Raw genomic sequence first — 23,958 nt, forward strand, 5'->3', positions numbered from 1 at the left:
TTCTAATTTTTATGCCAAGCACTATTGTGTGTGAAATAATAGTGTGAATTTATTATTTATTACCCGATGAACTCCTCTATTATAACAGAGGAGTTCATCCGGTAATTTCCAGATAAATTGGCTGGCTTTCACACAATTAACTTAAAAACAGCCTCTCCCTCTCCCACCGTGTGATTTCTAGGTTCTGAGGTGGGAGGGGCGCAGGGCTGGTGCGGAAGGCTTTCCTCACATTTGCATCTTCAGCCCCCACAATATGTCACTATCCCATCGTGTTTCCTGGTCGTCACTGTCCTTCCTACACTGGTGGTAATCACTGTTAAGTCCTTGACACCACTCGCCTCTTGCTGGAACGTTCCATGTCAGCATCTTAGGCAGCAAACTTTCATCCCGCTGTTGGAGCTTTCCAGAATCTGCCACTTCTTGCCTTGGGGAGCTTTTGCCTTGCTGCTACTCTGAGAGGGACGTCCGTGGGCATCGCCATCATTCTGGGAACAAGAGGTGCAGTGGGGTTCATTCCCCTCTACTCTAATTGAGAGAGAAACAGGGTAAACAGACTCTCCTATCCTCATGCATGTTTAATTGTTTCTCTTCTCTCCAAACCTCTCATCCTCTACAGTGAGGAGAGGGTCTTTGTCTACAATGAAGGATGGAGGGGGAAGCCCTTACATTAAGAATAGTAGCCATAAGTTAGGGGGCCCAATTATGGGCTGCTCGTAACAGGGGAGGGAAAGAAACTTCAAGAAAAAATTGACTCAAACCTTGTAACAGCATAATGCTACAAAGTTTACATTGACATGAAAATCTACAATTAAATTAAAAATTATTCTAGAGAACTTTTGAAATCCTGAGTCTCTATCTGAGATCCTCTAGCTCAAGGAATACAGACTTAAGGGGAATGTAAAGGAAAATCTGTCAGAAATAAACACGCACACACACAATGTGCCTGTAAAATCCCTATTATACTCTTCATGCCTAAATATTATGCTGAGAAGCTTATTAAATTTATTTGGTAAATATCTGAGAGTAATTAAACCTTTTATCACTCAGCAAAGGGAGATAAAGTACCTGAGTAAAAAGAGCACTAAAGTAGCCTACAAGGGACCTTGGCCTGGTGCTCTGATCCTGGAAAGGGCAGTTCCTTTCTCTGGGCCTCTACTTTCTCATCAGTGGGATGAGGGAAGGCACATTTGACATTCAGTTTTGCTTCCAACTCCAGCCCTATGAGTGCCATGCTCTGGTGGAGGCTTGACACTAGTTGGGAATCTTTGATGTATGGCAAGGTGGAGGGAAGTGTGAAGACAGCACCCACACGAGGTGCTGCGGGACAGTGGGGTCTGTGTGAGGACCTAACTGGGGGGAAGGTGTGGGGGAGTTGGGGGGCTGCAGATAAGGCCCCCGTGAATGCCTTGGCTTTCTGGGGAAGGTGAGAATTGCCAGTGTCGTGATTTGTCTGCAAGTCTGAAAAATTCACAACTGAACCCAGCCAAAGTCCACTTGTCCCCTGAGTTTCACTTTCGAGAGGATTGCAGCTGGTAGGAGGTGAATGTGCTATTCTGATTTTCATAATGCAATCTCATTTGCAGAGGGCCTCAGGGATTTGGCTCTGCCTTCAGCTTGGGTGAGACGGTTTACCGTCTCCTTCACCCAAAGTCCTGGGGGAGCTGCAGCCACCTCCACACTCTCTGGCTCTCCCACAGTTCTGTCTTTGATCTGCACACCTCAGGACTCTGACCTGTCTTTGACCCCCTGCTTTCTGGATGGAGGATACATCTGGGGCCAAGTGAGAAGACCCAGTAGCACCAGGTGTTCACCCCAAAGGAGAGAGGGAGACACGTGAGTGTTGAAGTCCCGGTGAAGGATGGCCACGGGAAGCTGGGGGCATTGTCTCAGATTAGAAAGTAGGACATATGGACAGAATCAATGTCCTTGAGGGAAATGCTGCCACTTGCTACACTGCCTCCCACTTATGTTACATTTATATCCCACTGCGCAGTCTTCAGAGTGCCATTACAGCCCATTTGATCCTCACAGTGTTCTTGTGAAGCAGGCTAAGTGAGGATGAGGCACTAGATTAAAAACAAGAAAACCAGGATCACATTATTCATTTGTCTTGGGTGATGTGGGGCTTGTCTCTGAGCCTTGATGTCCTCTTCAGTCACATGGTCATGACATAGCTCGGGAAACATTAGGATGATGGTCTCCACCAGACAGTAGAGAAAATGGAGGCTCAAGAAAGTAAAGTAAGATGTCCAAGGTCACAAAAAAATTAATTAAAAATATTTTTTAAATTTTCCTTGTCTGCTAGAAATCTTATTTTAGTTTTCTCTACAAAAATGTATTGTTTTGGCTGGGTGCAGTGGCTCATGCTTGTAATTCCTGCACTTTGGGAGGCTGAAGTGAGTGGATCACTTGGGGTCAGGAGTTCAAGACCAGCCTGACTAATATGGTGAAACCCCCGTCTCTACTAAAAAAAATGCAAAAATTAGCCAGGTATGGTGGTGGGCACCTGTAATCTTAGCTACTTGGGAGGCTGAGGCAGGAGAATTGCTTGAACCCAGGAGGCAGAGGTTGCAGTGAACCAAGATCGTGCCATTGCACTCCAGCCTGGGCAACAAAGCAAGACTCTGTCTCAAAAAAAAAAAGTATTGTTTTAACATATAATAAACTATAGCTGTTTTTAACATCTACATAGATATATAAGCTTCCAACTTCGTGAACTGTGAACTAAATTAATTTATTCTCACTACTTAGTTACTATGGCTACTTGGCATTTTGAGGAGTAACATTTGAGGCTTTTACTGAAAAAAATTCTAATGATCCATGATACGTAGTAATTTGCTATTTTCTTTGAAATAAATTTTAGAAATTCAGGATAGGCCTTGAAATCCAGAATTGTTAATCATTTAATGCCTAAACATAAGCTACCACTTATTGTTACAATTTAACACGTACTTTATCCAGAAAATTAAATTAAATATGAGCTTATGAGAATTTGATGATACATTTGCATATTAGATCATATGTCTTGACAACACCAAAATTTACTATATTTAATAAGAACAGCAGTTTCAGAAGGTTCTTGCACTACATCCAAATGGTAAAACAGAGGGTTCAAAAGCTTATCATTTTAGATTGCAATATAAGTCTAGTCATCTATTTTCAAAAAAGTGTGCCAAAGCTTTTCAGCATCCTGACAGCAAACCTTGTGGCAGGGCTTTTCCTCAGCACCACCGACATTCTGGGCTAGAGGATTGTTTGCTGTGGGGGCTGTCATGTGCATCATAGAATGTTCAGGAGCATCCCTGGTTTCTACCCAATATATGTCCCCTCCCCCTAGTTGTAACCACTGAAAATGTCCCCTATAAGGGCAAAAACCACCTGTTTACCCATTAAGAACCCTGATCCCAGGTGGTTATTCTCCCTGACACAGTCTCTCACCAATCTATCTGAGCACTAGAGAAAGTTAGGATGTATTTTCCCAACATTCTTCAAAGGCTTCATTGATTTGAGCAATTTTTTTGAGAGTTCATTTGTAAGCTTTCCCTCCCACTGCTTTGATATAAAAGACCTGCAGGAATACAAGCCTCTAAAGGGATCTGTAGCAAGTGTGGGTTCATTTTAGTTCACACAGCTGAGAAATCATGCTTGGCATGGATGTTGTAGGGCTTTCTTTGCCCTTACTTGGTGGGAAAAAAAAGTTCCTGCTTTTCACAAGAGGAGGCAAGGAGGCATCAGCAACACCCTTCAGTCTAAGGGGAAGTGACTGGTAAGTTTCAGGTGGCAAGAGGCTCATGATCTGCACTGTCTTGTAACACCCAGCCCCATCACATAAATACCATACTGCCCTTTTAGATCTGGGTATTGTGAATGGGCTCATGAAAGTTTCCTTAGAGATAATCTTATATGAAAGTACATACTTTTTATAAAGCAAATGGGCAATATTTGAGTAACAATAATCTCCTGACTCATTTGGTTGTTAATCTCCATTTCAGAATGTTGATTTTTTTCCCTCGTCCCATAAAATCTTACTAACATTAGTTTCTGGGAAAGAAGGAAGCAGTAATTGACTCAACATTATTCCTGAGCTGGCTTTTCTACTTGGTGTGAAGCAAGTTTTCTTTTAATAAAATACTTGACTATCACATGTAATAAATCCTAGAATTCTTTTACTCTGAATTTTGTGTTTTTCAATAGTATAACTAGCCTTCTAGCCTTGTCCTGGTAAGTTTTAAACTTTTTAGCTGTGTAGAAGTGTTTTTGTTATGCTGGTACAGTGGGGTTTTTGGGTTTGCCAATTTCTGGCAGTTGGGCTTTTTTTTTTTTTATTCATTCCTGTGTTTTTAAGTCTATTGTAAAGGGCCACTTACAGATATTTTCCCGACCACCTTTCTACCACTCTTTCTTTCACTTTCCATAGCATCCCTGTGCCCCTGGGTTCTCTGAGTGTGAGCACTAAATGTTGGCTTTCTGGCTGCAGTCTTGGGATGCAGGTCTTCCTGCCCTTCCCTCTACATGTAGAAAACTGCGGCAAAGAAAGGTTTTGCAGGAGGAATTGGGAGGAGAACAAGAAGAAAAATACTTGAATCTATAAGTTTTGCAAGCTCACAACAGATGAATCTAAGGAGTTCTGTTTGGTTTGATTTGGTCTAGGTTTTTAAAAATATTATTGTCCCTTTACCTGAAGTGGTTTTTCATTTCAGTCACAAGTCTTCTTTATGCATAAAAACTTGCTTAAAATATTGTCTCCTGAAATTAGGGTTGTTGAGGCAGGAATAATTTGATAAAGATTTATTGGAAGCCAAATGTCAGGATTGATGCAGGAAGACACACCAATGAAGTTGAGGGTGTTCCAAAGTCTGTTACAAGTTGGAAGGCTTTTGTAAGGAAGTTTAGGAGGAGGAATAGGGGCTCTTCACATCGGAGTTGTCTTTTTTCATTGGAGGGTACAATACAGAGGTTACAGTCACTGGATACAGATGACAATATGTAGGCTAAAATATTTTATGCACAAAATAATCAGTAAAACTTCATGATTCAGAAACAAATCCATATCCTTTTTGATTTCAGTAGGTTACATATTAATCAGTGCATCAAACTAGCTCAGAAGTTACACTGAACCCGAATTACATCAACGTTTGGATGTATGAGCAGATCTGGTCATAGGTTACAGAGGTATCCTTCAATCAGACATTATCTCATGTGTAGGAAAAGGCAAGGACTATGACTGCTTATCTTTTAAGAAGTAGAGTGACTCAGGAAAGAGAGATGGGAGGCCGTGTGTTCAATCTTGTTCGTCTTCAAAGCTTCTTTCCCAAGAGCTGCAGGTCATCACAGAGTCAGGGGCTTTGTGGAAGTATGCTAGCAAGAAGACACGAGCAAACATGGCTTCTTACATTTGCTCCTTTGTCTCACAATATAACACATTAGAAAAAGAGTTGGATTCGAGACCATCCTGGTCAACATGGTGAAACCCCGTTTCTACTAAAAATACAAAAAATTAGCTGAGCGTGGTGGCGTGTGCCTATAATCCCAGCTACTCAGGAGGCTGAGGCAGGAGAATTGCCTGAACCCAGGAGGCGGAGGTTGCAGTGAGCCGAGATCACGCCATTGCACTCCAGCCTGGGTAACAAGAGCGAAACTCCATCTCAAAAAAAAAAAAAAAAAGAAAAAAGAAAAAGAGTTGGATGTGACCAATAATTGCAGAAAAATGGAGCCAAGCCCATTTCATGGACTGTGAAGGGGTTGATGTGGATTCTCTGCTAAGACTGCATAACCAGTGGAAGCCATGGAGTATGCTGGGTTGTCACAGTCTCAGGCACAGTGTTTCCTTATGTTTGTTCCAGGGAGGATGGTGGATTTTCCAGGGTACAGTCTGTCTGGTGTAATCGCCTCCTTCTTCTTCATCCTGCTGACAATGAAGCAATCAGGTAGGATTCCTTTCTCCTTTTACTGTATAGTCTAAAGTCCCAGGGAGCTAGCCTGGGTCCAAAGGTCTAGAACAACATCTAAGGGCCAATGCACCTGTGTCCAAGAAGGAACTCCTGACTTTTGAGGAGCTCCTCCACTCCCAGGAGCTCCTCCACTCCTAGCTGAGTCACCTTTGGAAAGTCACTTGAGCACCTCATGCCTTAGTTCTTTCATCTTTTAATGAGAATAGCAGTAGTAACCATGTCTCAGAGGCCAGCACAGGCTTTAGGACTAAATGAGACATCAAAAGCACTTGAACCAGTGGTTGTACCATGTTAAATTATTAATTCATTCTCTTGCTTCCAACAGGACAGTACTTTGGGGTCAAGAAATGCAGCTGCTTCTTACCATAAATTAAGCTGCAAAAAAAATTAAGTAAATAAAAATAAGAAATTAGAAGGAGACCTCGAAGAAATGGACTTGGAAATCTCACTAGCCGAATTTTGTCAGTCAAATGTTGCACCTTGAAAAAGAATTATAAAAATTCAGTGAGCCCATCAATGATAGGCTGAATAAAGAAAATGTGGCACATATACACCATGGAATACTATGCAGCCATAAAAAAGGATTAGTTCGTGTTCTTTGCAGGGACATGGATGTAGCTGGAAACCATCATTCTCAGCAAACTAACAGCAGAACAGAAAACCAGACACCACATGTTCTCACTCATAAGTGGGAGTTGAACAGTGACAACGCATGGACACAGAGAGGGAAACATCATACACCACAGATTATCAGGGAGTGGGGGGCTAGAGGAGGGATAGCATTAGGAGAAATACCTACTGTAGATGACGGATTGATGGGTGCAGCAAACCACCATGGCACGTGCATACCTATGTAACAAACCTGTACGTTCTGTACATGTAACCCAGAACTTAAAAGTATAATTTAAAAAATTTTTTTTAAAAATTCAGTGTCAGAGGGAGATGTCAGAGCCCCAGGGAAAATGCACCATGGCAGAGTGGGAAAAAAAACACTGGACAGGGCATGAGAGGGCACGGGCTCTGCCTCGGCACTGCAGAACTGGTGTGGTGTGATGAGGCCGCTGCCTTCTCTGCGCTTCTGCGGCAGCTCCCTACCCTGTAACAGTCAATCTGATGGGATGTCTTCAGTTCTAGCTTCATTATTCGTCAATGAATAATGCAAGCAGATCTCCACTTAGGCTCTTTAGCCACCTTTTGAGCAGCAGCTATTTGATACCCAGAAGTAGCTAAGTAGGGTGAGGTTCTTCTTAGCAGGATTGGATCTGCACAGAGAAAGAGCAAATGGCCCCAGAGCATTTAGGATGAGAAAGAACATATCATACATGACATAAAATGATCGAATATAATAACATACATAACTGTTAAACATCTCTTCAATTTGGAGATACACAGAAGAGATCAGACATGTCTTAGAATTTGTTTGGAAGACTCAAAATCTCTAGACAAACCACCGTCCTTAATCCAGCACAAAATGTCCTTGTGAAAACTGCCTTGTACGTAGTCCCAGTAATTGGCCTCTTGCCTACTCCAGTCAAAAAAAAAAGAGGAAAAAAGAAAAAAAGCCCAGTTTCATATCTAGGAGAAGAGGAATCCTGACAGGCTAAAAAAGCTAATAAATTGATTTATTACCTAAATTTTAGGAAAATAAAATGTTAACAACAAGAATAAGATTTCCAATTTAAAAGTCAATTTACATGAAGATAAATGACTCAAGTAATAAATAATTTACTTGAGAATAAAGAAAACATGTATGGTGGCGTTAGTATCTTAAAGATGAAGAAATTAAGACTTCAAATCTCAAAATCTTACCAAGAATAATAGATTTGCCCCCAAATCACATAGCTGGTAAGTGACAGCAATCTCACTCACATTTTTGAACTGCATTTATTTTCAGTACACAAAATGACTGTGTAATAAACAAATGTGCAAATCATCACGCCGGATTGCTCTAAAACATGAAACAGACATCCCACCCTCTTCTAGTTGCCTCCATTTTGATAGACTGGACACCCCAAAGCATGCATAGTGATTTTCTGATTGTCATTTCCTTGTCCTCTTTTTCACTCATTTTGTAGATGACCTTAGGGTCATTGGTCCTGCTCATCCTATCCTGGTCAGGATTGGGGAAGATGTCCTGCTAACCTGCCAGCTACTGCCCAAGAGGACCGCAATGCACATGGAGGTGAGGTGGTACCGCTCAGAGCCCAGCACACCTGTGTTCATGCACAGGGATGGAGTGGAGGTTACTGAAATGCAGATGGAGGAGTACAAAGGCCGGGTAGAATTGATAGAGAATGGCATTGCAAACGGAAGCGTGGCACTGAAGATATACAACATCCAGCCCTCCGACAACGGACAATACTGGTGTCATTTCCAGGACGGGAACTATTGTGGAGAAACAAGCTTGCTGCTTGAAGTAGCAGGTGAATATCTGGGGAAAGACACAGGGTCTCAAGAGGCAGAAGTATATTTCGTGGTAAGCTTTTTGTCAGTTGAGGAATTCCCTTTGAATCACCAAGGTAATTCCTAATGCTTAGCCCTCTGCCCTGATTGATTTAAAAATAAGTGGTTCCTGAGCCTTCAAAGCAAGGTTAGTGTTAAAATATTTTCCAAAATTTAATTTGCACGGTTTTGACTGTTCTCGAGGATTATTTGAAATCCATGACATGCAGTCATTAGCAATATTTTGCTGAGACACACATTTGTGCTGCCTAAGGCTGGTGTGCAAGAGCAAGCCAATTGCTGCCTGAGTTGGCCCAGCTGACTGCCCCACATTTGTATCTCAGGGCATCGGTTGTTCTCTACCCAACCCCGCCTATGCAGAAACTGAGATGTGAAAAGGTTCTTTCTTGGTGAAATGCCCTCAGTTAGAAAGCTAGCAATGAGACTGAAGAGGTCAAGAATGTTGTGCTTTGGAGATTGTCATATACTAATGTTCAATGAATTGGGGCCTCACAGATGCTTTTGGACACACCCACTATGAAAGGGAAGGTTCTTCAGATTGTTGTTGTGTTAGCTAAGCAGGAAGGGGTGGGGAGGAAGGGGACAACTGAAGAATGGATCTGTCTTAGGAAATGTAAACCATGATATGCTTCCCTGACAGGACTAACTCCTCCATGCTCTAAAGAGAAAATCAAGTAAATCCAATTGCTAAGGTAAATGGGAAAAAATAGTTTTCTGGAGATGTTAATGTCCCCAGCTGATACTGCTTCCTTCTTTACTTCCCTGGGAGGCTGTTTCCTGATAACTTTTTTTCCTTAACATTCATTACTTTTATTATGTTCGAGGTGATTCAAAACGGATGGAAGATTCCATGTATTTCTGAGATGTGGGGGACAGGGAACAGAGTGATGTATTTCAATATAAGGAACATTTACAAATAAGTCACAATCTTTCTAAGGCTCCAAGGGAAGGGAGTAGGCCTCTCCTTTACCAGCAAGTGATTAAGACAGAATTCCCATTTATGGAAAATATAGTCCTCTTAGTTTGGGTCCGGGAGTTTCATGCTAAAGGGGGAAAAATCATGATTTCATAAATTGTTCTAAATTAAGATTTCTCAAAACCATCTTACCTATTGAGTAGAATATTTAGCTACAAAAAAACTCATGGATCTTCACATTTCACATACTCCCATTTATCCACCTGCTTTCCAAGATCACAGCCACCAGCAAAAGATGCAGAAAGCACAGGCCCCAGGGAAGTGATTTCTGACTTTATGTTAAATATTCTGTCTAAATTGGAGTTTCAGACATCATCTAAAATGTCAAACAATGTGCCCAATACAGATAATTTTAAGATGAAAAAGGCGGAGTTCATGGCACAGAGGAATTAATGAATAAATTACACTACATCTCTGTTTACAGTGCCAGAGGCATTGCAAAATGTCATCATGTCCCCCTTCTCTGATTCCCCTTTCTGGATCTGGAGAAAAATACTTGTCCGATGCTAAAATGTAAAGACCCAGACCGGGGAACAAATAAAGTGTATCTGTACTCAAATTTGAATGGGGAGATTTTGGTCAGCTTTCTGCTCCTCAGACTCCTGAACTCCGACCATCTCTCCCTGTGAGCAGCGTCACTGCGATCTCAGTCTCTGTGATTTCTGCCTCCATGGGCTCTGGGTGTCAGAGCTGTGGCTTCCCTCTGCAGGTCTGGGGTCTGCCCCTAACATTCACATGGAGGGATCTGGGGAAAGTGGAGTCCAGCTTGTGTGCACTACAAGGGGCTGGTTCCCAGAGCCCCAGGTGTATTGGGAAGACATCCAAGAAGAGAAGCTGCTGGCTGTGTCTGAGCATCACATCCAAGATGAAGATGGCCTGTTCTATGTGGAAACCACTCTTGTGGTCAAGAACGCCTCTGCAGAATCTGTGTCCTGCTTCATCTACAACCCCGTCCTCAGTGAGGAGAAGGGATCAGTTATCAGCATCCCAGGTCAGTGCTCTGCCTCTAGGACCAACATGCTCAGATCAGCAGGAGAGGTCCCAGGGACTGCACCACAGCACCCCATATTTTTATCAAGAGACATATCTATCATTTAGTAATATGTATTGAAAGCTATCGAACATTTATGACTGGAAATATATGCACTCCATTTTAACTGAATAACTGTTAGAGCACTTCCTTTATTTTTGTGTTCTACATTGTCTTCTTCTGCATTGACTGTTTTTACTCACAAGTATTCATTGCATTGTAAAGAAAATAGAGCTATATTTCTTCAAATGAAATGGCTTCCTATGCTGCATGTATCATATGAAGATAATCAGAGATGTAGAGAACTATTTGCATAATAGAATATTAGTTGCAGCCTTATTTATACATAGCAGCAAAAACAACCCCCCAATACAACAGTACAGTGTTGAGTCTTGTGTTATATACTTTACAGGATTGATGAAAAAATATATTTTTAAATAATTTTAATGGTTGAAAAAATCCTCATGAAATACTATTCAATGATAAACATGACATCTACCTATAAATAGACATTTACAATCACATAAAAGTTATTGGCTTTAAATAACTTATAACTGCACTAAAACTTTCAGGATTCCCTCCACATTTGGATATAAGCATACAGTTATTCATATAAATGGATAGATAAAAAAACTTCAAAGTAAATGTTATATTTTAATTTTAAATGAAGCTGATTGTATATTATAGTCGCCCCATTTTGTAATTATAGGTGATACAGTTTATGTCCATATAATTTTGTACTTTCTGTATATCTATAAAAGGAACATGTTATTTTCACAACTGATAGTTAAGTATTTATGCTGTAAATATCAGAATAAACCAACAGAATCATGGGGAGATAGAAGTGAGAGCATTTTTGTTGTGCAGAGAAAAGAAAAAAAGCTGTATCATTGGGTAATCTGTGGGAAATAATCCACATTTTTCTGCTTTTCATGTTTTTTCTATGAATTGAGCTTTCCTATATAACGTATAGATTGCTTTCTTTTTTAAAAAACAGATTCTCTCTCTTCCCTTACACCAAATTCCTTAATACGTTATTCTTGTTCTTTTTCCAGAGAAACTCCAGACTGAGCTGGGTAAGTATGAAGTACTGACACACACCTGTGCAGGGAGCTTCTGCCCTCCCCAGCAGAGGGAGGGGAGTTACCATGAGACCATGTAATCAGAGGAGGAACTGAGGCACGACTTTACCAGGTCTTATATTCATTAAATACCAGAGGGGACCAGCAAAGTGCGGCCTCATTCAAGACGTTTCCACTGTGTAACCTGACACTTTGGGGGCTCATGGGGATTCCAGTGAGCATCAGATGGACACCTATAAGGAGCACTGCATCGTCTCTACTCTACTGTTGAGGGGAAAGGGAGTTGCCTCGGAGTGTGTCGGGGATGACAGCAGACAGCTGGCCAGGGTCTGGAGGCCCTTTGAAAACATTTCAAGTGTGAGCAAGGGCAGCATCATTCTGATAACTGGGATTTGCAGCCACCACCTCCCCACTCAACCCTGCTATGGGGTCCTGCACCTGCTCCTCACCACAGCAGGCCCCTTATCTAATCACTATTGGGAAGGAACTGTTACTTTCTAGGTGCAACCTGGGATCCTGTCACTGTGGCAATGATTTTTGTCTTTATAGTTGAACTCAGGGTATTATTTTACTGTACCTGAGATAAGTGGTTTAAAACATAACCAGCTGATGTCTGAGCCCCTTTCAGTTTCCCCTTTACCTCCTTACTATCTCCCTCCTTTCTATGGCCTCTTCTCCCAGCCCAAGGCAACCTGCCTGCTCCCTGCCTAGGTGCATAGAACCTGGATCCTTATGTTCTCCTTCCATCAATACCCTGCTCTCCATCAAGTCACCTGCTCCAGGAATGTGTGCATGTGTGTGCTTTAGGTGAGCTTAAACACACCTTTCAGCCCACAAAAGAGTTTTTGAGGAAAATCAGGGTAACAAACACAACCCAATCTCTGCCAGAGTCTAATGTGGCACCTTCAATCCCATCAGGCCATAAACATAAAGGGAAAGGTCTCTGGAAGGCGCAAGGTAACTCCACAATCTGAAGAGAGACACACACCTGTGTACCTTACCCTTCTGAGATTAGGAAGTCAAGCTAGTGTTTGGGGCAGCTTGATACAAGTCTGTATCTCAAGAAGGTTTTAGGAGAAGAGTCACTCCTCTGAGTTCTCTGAGACCCACTGGAGACCCAGTACACAAAATACGACCACATGTTGTGTTGTTCCTAAGTCATGCTGACCTTCCGGGGCCACAATTAACCAAGGTGGAAAGATGGAGCTTCCCTTTGCTTCCTGTCAGGTGGGAGAGGAGGGCTCTGGGCACAGAAGCTCTGCAGGTGAGCTCGGTGATGGGACACACAGCTCTCTATAGAAATCCTAAGACTGAAATCCCTGCTCATACTCTAGTAATAATGTTTTTCATTTATAAAGATAATGATTAGTTTTTTTGACATATTAATTGTATGCCAGGCACTATGCCAAATGTGATACAGGAATTGTTTCATTTTTTTCTTATAACAGTTATAAAGTTTAATTGCTTTATCCTCATTTTACAGCTAAGAAAAAAATCTTGGAGACATATATGATTTGCCAAAAATCAGGAAGAAATGGTGATGTTTGCCTTCCAATCTACATCTATCTAACCTAAGAGTGCAAGTCCTTAATTACTTATGTGTGACTTTGTCAGCTCATTCTTCTCTATTTTTCTCATCTTTAAAGTGAACAGGTTGAATTTAATCTGTAATTAGTGTCCAGTTCTAAGAGACTAGATATAATTAGCATATTTGAGAAATGAGTTAGTGCATTAATTGAATACGCTGATTGAAAGAGGATTATTTGGTTTGATGATGAGATTATCAGGTTTCAAGGAATCGGTGTATAATTCAGCATATTTCACACTCCAGAAGGGATTTAATTTTTCAGTGGATATTCAGAAGGCATTTCAGAACATACACACAATAACCAAAAACAAAACAAAGCAATACATTTCAGCACAAAGTTGTCTGGAAGGTTGTGTACAAAACTGCATTGAAAAAGGAGGTTAGCAACTACTGCATGTTCACACTTATAAGTGGGAGCTGATTGATGAGAACACATGGACACGTGGCAGGGAACAACACACACTGGACACCTGTTGTGGGGTGGAGGGAGGGAGAGGATCAGGAAGAAGAGCTAACGGATGCTGGACTTAACACCTGGGTGATGGAATGACCTGTGCAGTAAACCACCGTGGCACACGTTTACCTATGTAACAAACCTGCACTTCCTACACACATATCCCTGAACTTAAAAGATGGAGGGAAAAAAGTGAGTTAGACATAGTGGCTCCCAAGGAGCTCATATTCTAGTAGAACATCAATTATTAACAAACAGGGCTGCATAATTTTTCTAGTACTTTAAACTTCAGTTTTACTTGGATACTGGACAAAAGAAATTTTGGCTATATCTATAATGCATCAAATTAATTGAATCTCTATACTTATATTTTGCAATGTAACGGAATTACAATGGAATTTAGTCTCCATTGAAGTCCATTTTAGCTCTTAATTACCTATGTCAGGCAGGGCAAGCCAGTTTAAGATCTGATCTGTGCCACAGGTCACGGACAGGGAATAAAACCCTCATATGGTTAAAGAAGATGAGGAAACAGTCTGTTTTATTAAGTAATTTACTGTAAGACATTAAATTACAGCCCCAAACTAATCAGAAACAGCCCCAAACTCATCCCTAGTCCATTTTTTCTGATTCTTATCTTCAGACTTTAATAGATACATAGGGGAGGAAGATAATATTGTTTTAGGTGAAATTACAGGACAAAGCAAACAAAATGCTAGAAATAACTGGGAGTCAAATATTACCTGGAATAGAAGGTAATAATCTGAAAATCAGAATTGAGTTAACGGTGATTTTCCTCTCTACAAAGGTAGCTGGCAGTTTTCAGCCAATAACATAATGGGATGTTAACGCCTTTGGCCAGTGACTCCATGCAGAGAACCTACAATTTGGTGCTTGTGTTTCTATTATAAATGATCACAACTTATGCAAAACCATTCTTATCATTTAATAGAAAAAGACGACACTTAATTTAGAATAGAGAAAAATTGGCATGGGCAGGCCTGATGAGAATGGAAATGTAACATAGTTTGGGTCCAGGAAGGCCCTCAGAGAGCATCTTTCCCCACCTTGCACAGTGGGAGAATTAGAACCCTTTTTCACATTCCTCATTGTTAAACAACTTCTACTTTGCCAGCCTTCCCAATTCTCGATCTTAAAATGTTAATCTTAATTTTCAAAATTATTCTGAGGACATTCAATTGGCATGTGTCTATAACTCCACTTTGTAGAACATTGGGGAAATAAAATTTAGTGGCTGGACCAGACTTACAAGGTACTATAAAGACTACCTAGATGAAGGTTTCTTCAAATATCATTACCAGAAGTCCACATGAGACTCATTTTAAACACCTCCCTATTACCAAGTCAGAGGGTGGGAGTGGCTCCAATGCCCTCAAGTCTCACAGGTCTGTGCCCCTCTGCTCACACTGCATGGGCTTCCAGGCACTTTATGGAAACCATTTTGTTCAACTCTGAAGCAATGTTATGATTTTGATAGTTGTACACCAAATTCATAGTTTAAGAAACTGAGGCATTAAGAAGTAGTTTAAGACAGATTAAGAAGTAGTTTAAAATCATAAAGAATTGAAATGTTAGAAGAAAAACTTTAAATAGCCTAAATTTAGCAGAGTCTAACTGAGCAAAAGATGACTCATAAACAGGGCATCCTTCAGAATCAGAATGGTTTCAGAGAATTCAAAGCAGCAGTTTGGTCAGACAGCAGTTACAGACAGAAAATGGAAATGAGGTACAGGAAACAGAAGTGAGGTGTGGAGACGGCTCTGCTGGTTACAGCTTGGCGTGGCCAATTTAAATAAGGTTTCAACAGTTGACCGCTGCAACTGACTGAAGCGCAGCAGCTGCTACTCAGCTACTTACTACAAAAGTGCACTCCTCAGTTAGGCTTAGCTCCTAAGTTAGGCTTATTCATAAAATAATTTTTCAATTAAAACTCCCAGAATAAAATGAGCAATTTATAAATTTGGCCCCAGAACGCCTCTGTACCTGAGTGCCTATGTAACAAACTGCAACCTAAGTTAGGCTTTCAGTGTCTGGCGTACTAAGTTAGATTGCAGTTTGTCACATGAGGAGTCAGGTACAGAGGCATCTGGGCCAAATTCATAAACTGTTCATTTCATTCTGGGAGGTTTGTTTGTTTCAGACAGAGTCTCTCTTTGTCACCTAGCCTGGAGTTCAATGGCATCATCTCGGCTCACTGCAACCTCCACCCCCCAGGTTCAAGTCATTCTTCCTCCTCAGCCTCCAGAGTACCTGGGCTACAGGCATTCGAGACCACACACAGCTAATTTTTGTATTTTTGTAGAGATGGGGTTTCACCATGTTGACCAGGCTGGTTGAACTCCTGACCTCAGGTGATCCGCCCACCTCAGTCTCGCAAAGTGCTGGGATTACAGGCATGAGCCACTGTGCCCAACCTATTCTGGGAGTTTTAATTGCAAAATTGTTTTATTATTGGTCTGTAAACTGCAAAAATTACAGGCAGAAGCAGGCAGGGATTCAATTACTATTTTACTCGGACTGACACACATCATGGAATGATTCCTCCTTAAAGAAGAACAACCTCTATTCTGAGTCTGTGACACCCCCACCTCACCTAAGGATGACCCTGAGCCTCACAGCTTCCCTGGGATGCTCTTGGTTTCTAAACTCCAATGGAGCTGTTCTTAGAGATGATATTATTGGTTCCATTTTGATTCTTTCATTATGTTTTGTCCACTGTATTTAACAGCTTCTTTAAAAGTGATTGGACCGTCCCAGCCCATCCTTGTCAGAGTGGGAGAAGATATACAGCTAACCTGTTACCTGTCCCCCAAGGCAAATGCACGGAGCATGGAGGTGAGGTGGGTCCGATCCCACCTTTACCCTGCTGTGCATGTGTATAAGGATGGGGACCATGTAGCTGGAGAGCAGATGGCGGAGTACAGAGGGAGGACTGTGCTGGTGAGTGACGCCATCGACGAAGGCAAACTGACCCTGCAGGTGCTCAGTGCCAGACCTTCAGACGACGGGCAGTACCGCTGCCTTTTTGAAAAAGATGATGTCTACCAGGAGGCCAGTTTGGATCTGAAGGTGGTAGGTAAGAAGTCTAGATAGATATTTTGCATTCAATACCTGCTCCTACCCCTTTAATATGCTAGTTCCTGGACAATTTATCTGACATTTGAAATTTTCTTAATGCTCATTTATCATCAGATTTATATCAAATCCTCCAGTGTGTGGAACTGTCATAGTTACTTAAAATCCACAAATCAAACGGATGAAATTTAATTATTTTGGCATAGAACTTGTATCTTTTCCAGTATCTTCAAAAATTGACCAAATCTTTAAGGACATCTGAGTATTTTACTACATCTTTTACAAAAGACTCATTGTTTTACAGTGTGTTATTAGAATTTGGGGAAATGTGATAAAATTCTGGAAAGTGTAATGATTTGAAGACTAAACTGGAGCCACCGTGTAGCAAAAATTATAAAGATTGACAGCTTTGGCAGGGACAGGGGAGGAAAGATGAAGTCACTCCCTGCAGCATCATTCCCACTGTCTACATGTGTGAGAATTGACATGTCCAGTGTTAGCAGATGCCACTGAGTACATATAGGCTGAAGTCTTCGATGTGCCACGTGTTTATCCCATGGATTTTGATTCTAAATTAATAAACATGTTTAGGAAATAGCCACAGGAATGCATATTGAGAAATTACATGAGTCTCGTATTTTCTGCCACTGGACATAGACATTTATAAGGTTTCAATTTTTGAGAATATCCTCCTACTCAATATTTTAATCCTGTCTATATGACCCAAAAAGTTATTTTGTTCTCAGGGACAGAATAAATGTTGGATTTGAAAATTTACCCTACCCCTTAATCGTCTCAGAATGATTTAGGTATACAAAACATAAAAATAAGCAAACAAACAAAACAAGAAAATGCTCCAGCCAGCCTCATCCCTGAGTGGAGTGCAATCCCCCCTTAAGCTTTTCTCCCTTCCCCAAGACCCCACATCATCATCTTTTCTCCCAGTGAAATTGCTTTCCACTCAGCCACTTGAAAGGACTCTACGCTTCAGTTTCTTTTTCTCTGTCCCCAGGTCTGGGTTCTTCCCCACTGATCACTGTGGAAGGGCGAAAAGATGGAGAAATGCAGCTGATGTGCTCTTCAGATGGGTGGTTCCCACAGCCCCACGTACAGTGGAGGGACATGCAAGGAAACACGATACCATCATCTTCCGAAGCCCTGACTCAAGGCAGCCATGGGCTGTTCCATGTGGAGACATTGCTATGGGTCACAAACATCTCCACTGTGAACGTCACTTGTTCCATCAGCATCCCCTTTTTGGGCGAGGAGAAAAGAGCAACTTTTTCTCTCTCAGGTTGGTCATTCCATATGTTCCTTCAGGTTTGGAAAATAAATATGAAGACCAACTCAGACTTACTCACCGTATTGCTCTTCTTCCTTTTTGATTTTTATTTGCTTCTCTCTGACGAGGTCTCCTGCTATCTTCTGAAAAGCTGGTTTTCAGGACACCCAGGGATTGTACTCCTCTGAGTTTCTCCCTGACACCCTGAACTAGAGCCCTGCAATTATATTTATCATTGGATACACACTAAATTCTCTGTAATTGACCCTGTCTTCACTCTCTCTCTAAATTCTTTTCTTCTGATGTGAAAACAATTACAACACTCTGTTGTGTTTTTCCCCTCACGGGAGATTTTCTTCTGAATTAGAAACTGGTTTTCATTAGCACCATCTTCATGGTTGTGGCTTCAGTAATTTTATCCTTCTGCCCCCAAGTCATTCCAGTGATTGTGTGATGTAGCTGGAAGAGAGAAGGAAAACAACTTGTGTGTGCATGTGTACATTTCTGAGATGAGCAAATACAAAATACTTGCAGTCTCTCCTCTGCATCTCCAGATCAGGGAGGAACAGGCCAACTGCCTCCTGAGATGCCCAATTCTCTCCCTTCTCTCCAGCCTAGAAGCTGCTCAGATGAAAAGCACAATTTTGATATTGTTTCAGTTTCAGTTTCATGGGATTCTTGGGTTTCCATTTTAGAGTCCAGGATGACTGTTTTTTGGAAGACACTGCTGATTTTGGGATTGCTTCTTGCTGTGGCCATAGGCCTGCTCAGGAGGAGGAGCTGAAAGAGGTAAGTCATGGAAACAGAAACAGTGGAGCACATGCAGTGGGAACCGTACTGCACACTTCCCCGGGCCTCCCTTTTCAGAAGTCACCCATGGGAGATGTTCAAGGAATACCTAGTAACTAAGGAAATGCGAGAAACAGGAAAGCATAGGGCTTAATATGCATTACAGGCTTAGTGATGAATGAGGTCAGAGTTTCCACTTGTAACAGAAGCAAAAGGATTAAAAGATAATGATTTTATTCCCTGCTGCCCATTTCCCAGAGATCTAGTTAAGGAGGAAGATGGGAAAAGTTAGCAGTATAGCCATCCTTGTTTTTGAGGTTGAGAGTTGGGGTTCACTGAGACTTGTTGGCATGAACATTGTCCTGTGATCTTTAAAAATGTGGTGAACCACTTGTTGGTGATTTCTGTTTTGCTGGTGATTTCTCATCTGTTAGGGAGGCTGTTTTGGGTGCTCTAGAAAGGGCTTCCACTTCTAATATCTTATGTCCGTAAAACACTTGTCTTCCTGTTTGGCTGTTAATAGCATGAAATTATATTGATTATCAGAATGGATTCTCTTTCTTTACAGTGAATGTGACACTGGCTTCAAATACAGCTCATCTGAAACTGATTTCTTCTGAACAAAACAAGAGTGTGATCCATGGCCATTCGGGCAGCCAGATGTCCCACAGAGATCTGACTGTCTGCTCTATGGGCCAGGGGCAACTCCTGTCAGGAAGCTGGTACTGAGAGGTGGAGGCTGGGGACAGAGTGCAATGGGTCCTGAAGGTTGCCAAGCACATGTTGCAATGAAAGGAGTTATCTCTGTGTCACCTGACAGTGAGTTTTAGGCAACAGATTGCAAAAGAAATAAGTACTGGGCCATCACCTCTCTTCCAAGTCTCCTCCTCTTGAAGGTGGCCCCTGCACAAGTCAATCCCCTTGACCGTGCCTCTGAATACCTCTCCTCTTATAGCGCGCTCAGCAAGTGCCGTATCTACACCTTCCCCAAAACTTCCTTCTCTGGGACTCCACAGCCCTCTTCATTCTTTGGTTTCCTAATGTAGGTTCTCTGGACATTTTTTCTGTACCCACAAGAACATCTGCAACATATCCAAGGAAAATAACAATCTGGGATTCTGGAAACCAAGATGATATTCTGAGTCCTGATCGCTTTCTTCTTTCTCTAACTGCTTGAAGGGGGCTCCCATGATCATCAGCATACCAAGTCAAGCATGCTTCAGTTCAACTCAGGAAAATCTGCTGGAGACTGATCCCTTCAGAGACCTGTTCTGTCCCAGGTTCTCTGGGATTCAGCCTGCCAATCACAATCTGACATCTAATAATCAAGGAACCTTAGAAAATCCCATGGGAAATACAGTTTAGCCTATGGGAAGAAATGAAAGGAATAATCAAGAATTTGATCCGTTCCTTTTTTTCTTTTTCTTTTTCTTTTTTTTCTGAGACAGAGTCTTGCTGTGTCACCCAGGCTGGAGTGCAGTGGCATGATCTTGGCTCACTGCAACCTCCACCTGCCAGGTTCAAGCAATTCTCTTGCCTCAGTCTCATGAGTAGCTCAGATTACAGGTGTGTGTGTGTGCAACCACGCCTGGCCTATTTTTGTATTTTTAGTAGAGATGGAGTTTCACTTTGTTGGCCAGGCTGGTCTCAAACTCCTGGCCTCAAGTGATCCACTTGCCTCAGCCTCCCACAGTGCTGGGATTACAGGCATGAGCCACGGCCCCTGGCCTGATCAGTTTCTTTAAGATGGTGACAATTAATTGTTCACATAGGTGGAACTGAGAATTTTTTTTTTTTTAATACAGTTTTAAAAAGTGAGCGAAAATACAGTTGCTTAAGGGGGAGAAAAATCTGATTACTAAAATGTAATCTTGGGAATCTTATAAAGTGTTGCAAAATCCCTACTCCAGATTTTTTGAGAAAGTTAAAACAGGAAATGGAGTTAGGAAAAAATTTTAGACTTTCCAATCCAGGAGAAAAATTATGTATCATCTATATGAACATGTCAATTTTATTGTTAGAACAAAATTAAGTGCACAATTTAAAATTAATAATTATAAAATAAACAAATATAAGCAGTACATGTAACAGTAAAAATATTTTAAAGTCTTATTTCAAGAAGATAAATTCTATGTGGAAAAAGGAAGAATGTCAACGAGAAAGACCCTTGGAAAGAGTGTTTTGAGGTGAGAAGAAGACGCCTGCTGGTGGCACTCTGGGCTTTCCAGGATGGCAGACGGCACACAGGCATCGCAGTCCTGTGGATCACTCACGTACAGCACTCTGGACTTGCTCTTCTGGGCCATCGTGGGTTTTTTTCTATTTTTAAACTCATAAATTTAAACACATAAATGTTGGAAACTATACCTCCTTCTTCCACAAATGTATACATTTATTTTATTAAACATTTTTTTCAATTGTGGTAAAATACACATAAGATAAAACTTACCCTTTTAACCATTTTAAAGTGTACAGTTCTGTGGTATTTTGTACGTCACACTGTTGTGTGATCATCGTCATCACTTTCTAGCTCCAGAATATTTTCATCACCCTAAAGGAAACTCCATACTCATGAAGCAGTTACTACCCATTTTTCACCCCTGACTCCCAGGTAATCTACGTTCTGTCCCTCTGAACCTTTCTATTCTGAATATTTTACATAAATGGAATCATAAAATATCTGTCTGAGTGTGTATGTGTATATGTTTGCGGCTTCTTTCACTTAGCCTAATATTTTTAAAGTTCTTCCATGTCATAGCATGTACCAGTGCTTCATTCCTTTTTAAAAAAAAAATAACAGACATTATTTTTAAGAACAGTTTTAGATTTATGAAAAATGGAATGGAAAATCCAGATAGCTCCTATGCCCCTCCTCTCACTCCCCATATCTCCCGTTACTAACATCTTACATTAGTGTGGCACATTTGTTACAACCCTTGAAAGAATAGAGACACATTATTTTCAACTAAAGTCCACAGTTTACATTAGGTTCACTTTTTGTGTTATATGGTCCCTGGAGTTTAACAAATGATTTTTACATTTACATTGATATATCTTTATGAAGACAAATTTTTATTAGTAAATATATTAGGTTTATCTGAAAATATTTTTAACATTATTTTGATTTAATGTAATTTAAAATAATTTATTGCACAACATCTAAAGGTTAACTATTATTTTTCAGTTACTTTTGAGTCTTCTTTCCTAGTCAGTGTAGCTCTTTGCTTGTTAGTCTGTGCTTGTGAAGGCACTATGAATAAATAAATTCATTTTCCATGGGGAAAGTCTCATGAAAATTGTTTTTTATCAGGCATGTTCTCTCACTGTATATTAAAAAACATACTTTCCTATAGTTTCCAAAATTGGTGATTACTTTCCAAGTTCCAATTCCAGTTAGAAAAGCCACAGGAAGGAGAGGGGTTGGTGGGGTGAGGATGATGCCCCAGTTGCTGGAAGTCCCCGTGGCTGATGGGTGGGTAATTGGGCTGGTGCCTCAGGATGCAGTTCCCTCTCCTCCTGGTGTACAGACAGCTGGGTGTAGTCATTAAAGCAGAGCCGCTCTCAGGATAGATGTCCACATTGGCTGGATCTCAGTTTCAGGGAGAGGACGGGAGGAAGCCACAGAGACTAAATTGTTAACCTGCCTGACATTTTCCTCCTTTGTCAGTACAATTTAACTTCCATGAGGACAGTGATTTTTTCTTCTTTTTTGTCTAGCCCCACAACCTATAAAAGTGACATATATTGATTGATCAATAAACATTTGTAAAATGCACGAATTGTTTCATAAAGTGATATTTATTGAATATCTTACCTGTTGAATGTACTGTGCTAGGGCCTAGAAATATGATCCTTAATAAGACATAATTCTCTCCCTCAGGTCTTTCTTTTTTGCAGTAGAGTCACTTTGTTTTTGGAATGTCTGTGAAATGGAAAGTTTACACCTGCATAAGCTTTACTAAAAACAGTAGTACCAAAGTAGTCCAGCAATAAAGAATTAATTGATGTAGCCACGTGATGAGTTCACTTTTCCAGAAAGGATAGGCTACTTGGAGACCCTAAACTACTTATTGATTTGCTCAAAGCTACAAATGAAAATAAGATAAGCACTGTTATACCTGACATTCCTGAAGCTCTGAGTCCAACAGACCGTCTACCTTCATGTGTTTTCTACCCTGTCTCCCACCAGCCACTGCTCCCCAGTCCCTAAGCTTAGAAGGACAAACCCCCATTAAAATGAGTAAAGAAGTGACAAGTGGAAGAACCTTGTTGTAGAAAAAATATGAACTTAGACTCTGAAGAAGAGACAGTAAAAACTCCTCTTGAGCCTCATACTGAAAGTCCTAAGTGTATAAGAAGTAAAGTATCTAAGGCTGAACCTGTTACCTTTCTTGTTCCATATCACAGTTCCACCCCCGTCTGTTCCCGTTTTGTTGTTACCCCATGTTTAGGGTTCACATGTCCAGAAGTCCCTCCTCACCCACCATGTCTATTTGATTATAACTATTAATATTTTATCACTCTTTATTTACCTCTGTCCTGCCTTGATTATTTCTTGATGAATATGTAAGCCTCCCTTTAGGGTCAGTGAAATTAGGACTAGGCTCTAGATTGATTCTTCCTGGCTTCAAATACTGGCTTTACCACTTACTATGTGCCGGGAAATTTCACCAAGGAGATACAGCTTGCAGGAGAGGTTGTTTAGAAGGAATTGTGGTTCACAGATCTGCAAATACTGTAGAAAAAAAACCTAAGGGGATCTCTTCCATCATCGGGAAGAAAGGGTTCATTTAACAGGAGAAGCTCGGCCTAGGGCGGTGGCTCACACCTGTAATCCCAGCACTTTGGGAGGCTGAGGCAGTGGATCATGAGGCCAAGAGATTGAGACTACCCTGGCCAACATGGTGAAACCTCGTCTCTACTAAAAATACAAAAATTAGCTGGGCGTGGTGGTGCACACCTGTAGTCCCAGCTGCTCAAGAGGCCAAGGCAGGAGAATTGCTTAAACCTGGGAGTCGGAGGTTGCACTAAGCCGAGATCGTGCCAGTGCACTCCAGCCTGGAAACAGAGAGAGACTTTGTCCAAAAAAAAAAAAAAAAAAAAAAAAAACAAGACAAACTCACATTCTATATCCTTGAAGATAAACTTGGTGATAAACAGCTGGAGAAGTCTTAGATGCAGTAAGGACAAGGGAAACCCTCAACAGTCGGTAGAACCGGTCAGGAAGAAGAAGAATGCTGGCCAGGC

General features: G+C 41.2%; 1 protein-coding gene and 1 long non-coding RNA gene across 2 annotated transcripts; one reads left to right on the plus strand and one right to left on the minus strand.

The window, feature by feature from the left end:
- The first annotated feature begins 1,544 nt into the window (after positions 1 to 1,544).
- Positions 1,545 to 20,037, plus strand: BTNL2 (butyrophilin like 2). The gene is made up of 9 exons (XM_021667096.2): positions 1,545 to 1,833; positions 5,844 to 5,927; positions 8,027 to 8,374; positions 10,100 to 10,381; positions 11,476 to 11,496; positions 16,294 to 16,641; positions 17,653 to 17,934; positions 18,618 to 18,711; positions 19,280 to 20,037. Exons 2-8 carry the CDS (start codon positions 5,849 to 5,851, stop codon positions 18,704 to 18,706), a joined length of 1,449 nt encoding a protein of 482 aa, XP_021522771.2. The 5' UTR covers positions 1,545 to 1,833; positions 5,844 to 5,848; the 3' UTR covers positions 18,707 to 18,711; positions 19,280 to 20,037.
- On the minus strand, positions 18,982 to 22,138 carry LOC135268392 (uncharacterized). Its single transcript, XR_010336746.1, has 3 exons — positions 21,900 to 22,138; positions 20,913 to 21,041; positions 18,982 to 19,224 (listed from the first exon to the last, which is right to left on the minus strand). It is a non-coding gene; the product is annotated as an uncharacterized LOC135268392 (long non-coding RNA).
- Positions 22,139 to 23,958: the final 1,820 nt, after the last annotated feature.

This window comes from Aotus nancymaae, unplaced genomic scaffold (assembly GCF_030222135.1).
Source record: "Aotus nancymaae isolate 86718 unplaced genomic scaffold, 86718_ANA_hifiasm-v0.15.2.pri h1tg000040l, whole genome shotgun sequence".
In the NCBI taxonomy this organism is placed as follows: Eukaryota; Metazoa; Chordata; class Mammalia; order Primates; family Aotidae; genus Aotus; species Aotus nancymaae.

Excerpts from the sequence above, each read along its gene's own strand:
- BTNL2 (XM_021667096.2), top strand. The coding sequence starts at position 5,849 with ATGGTGGATTTTCCAGGGTACAGTCTGTCTGGTGTAATCGCCTCCTTC. Across the intron at positions 8,375-10,099 it reads CTTGCTGCTTGAAGTAGCAG|GTCTGGGGTCTGCCCCTAAC; the intron begins GTGAATATCTGG and ends TTCCCTCTGCAG. Across the intron at positions 17,935-18,617 it reads AGCAACTTTTTCTCTCTCAG|AGTCCAGGATGACTGTTTTT; the intron begins GTTGGTCATTCC and ends TTTCCATTTTAG.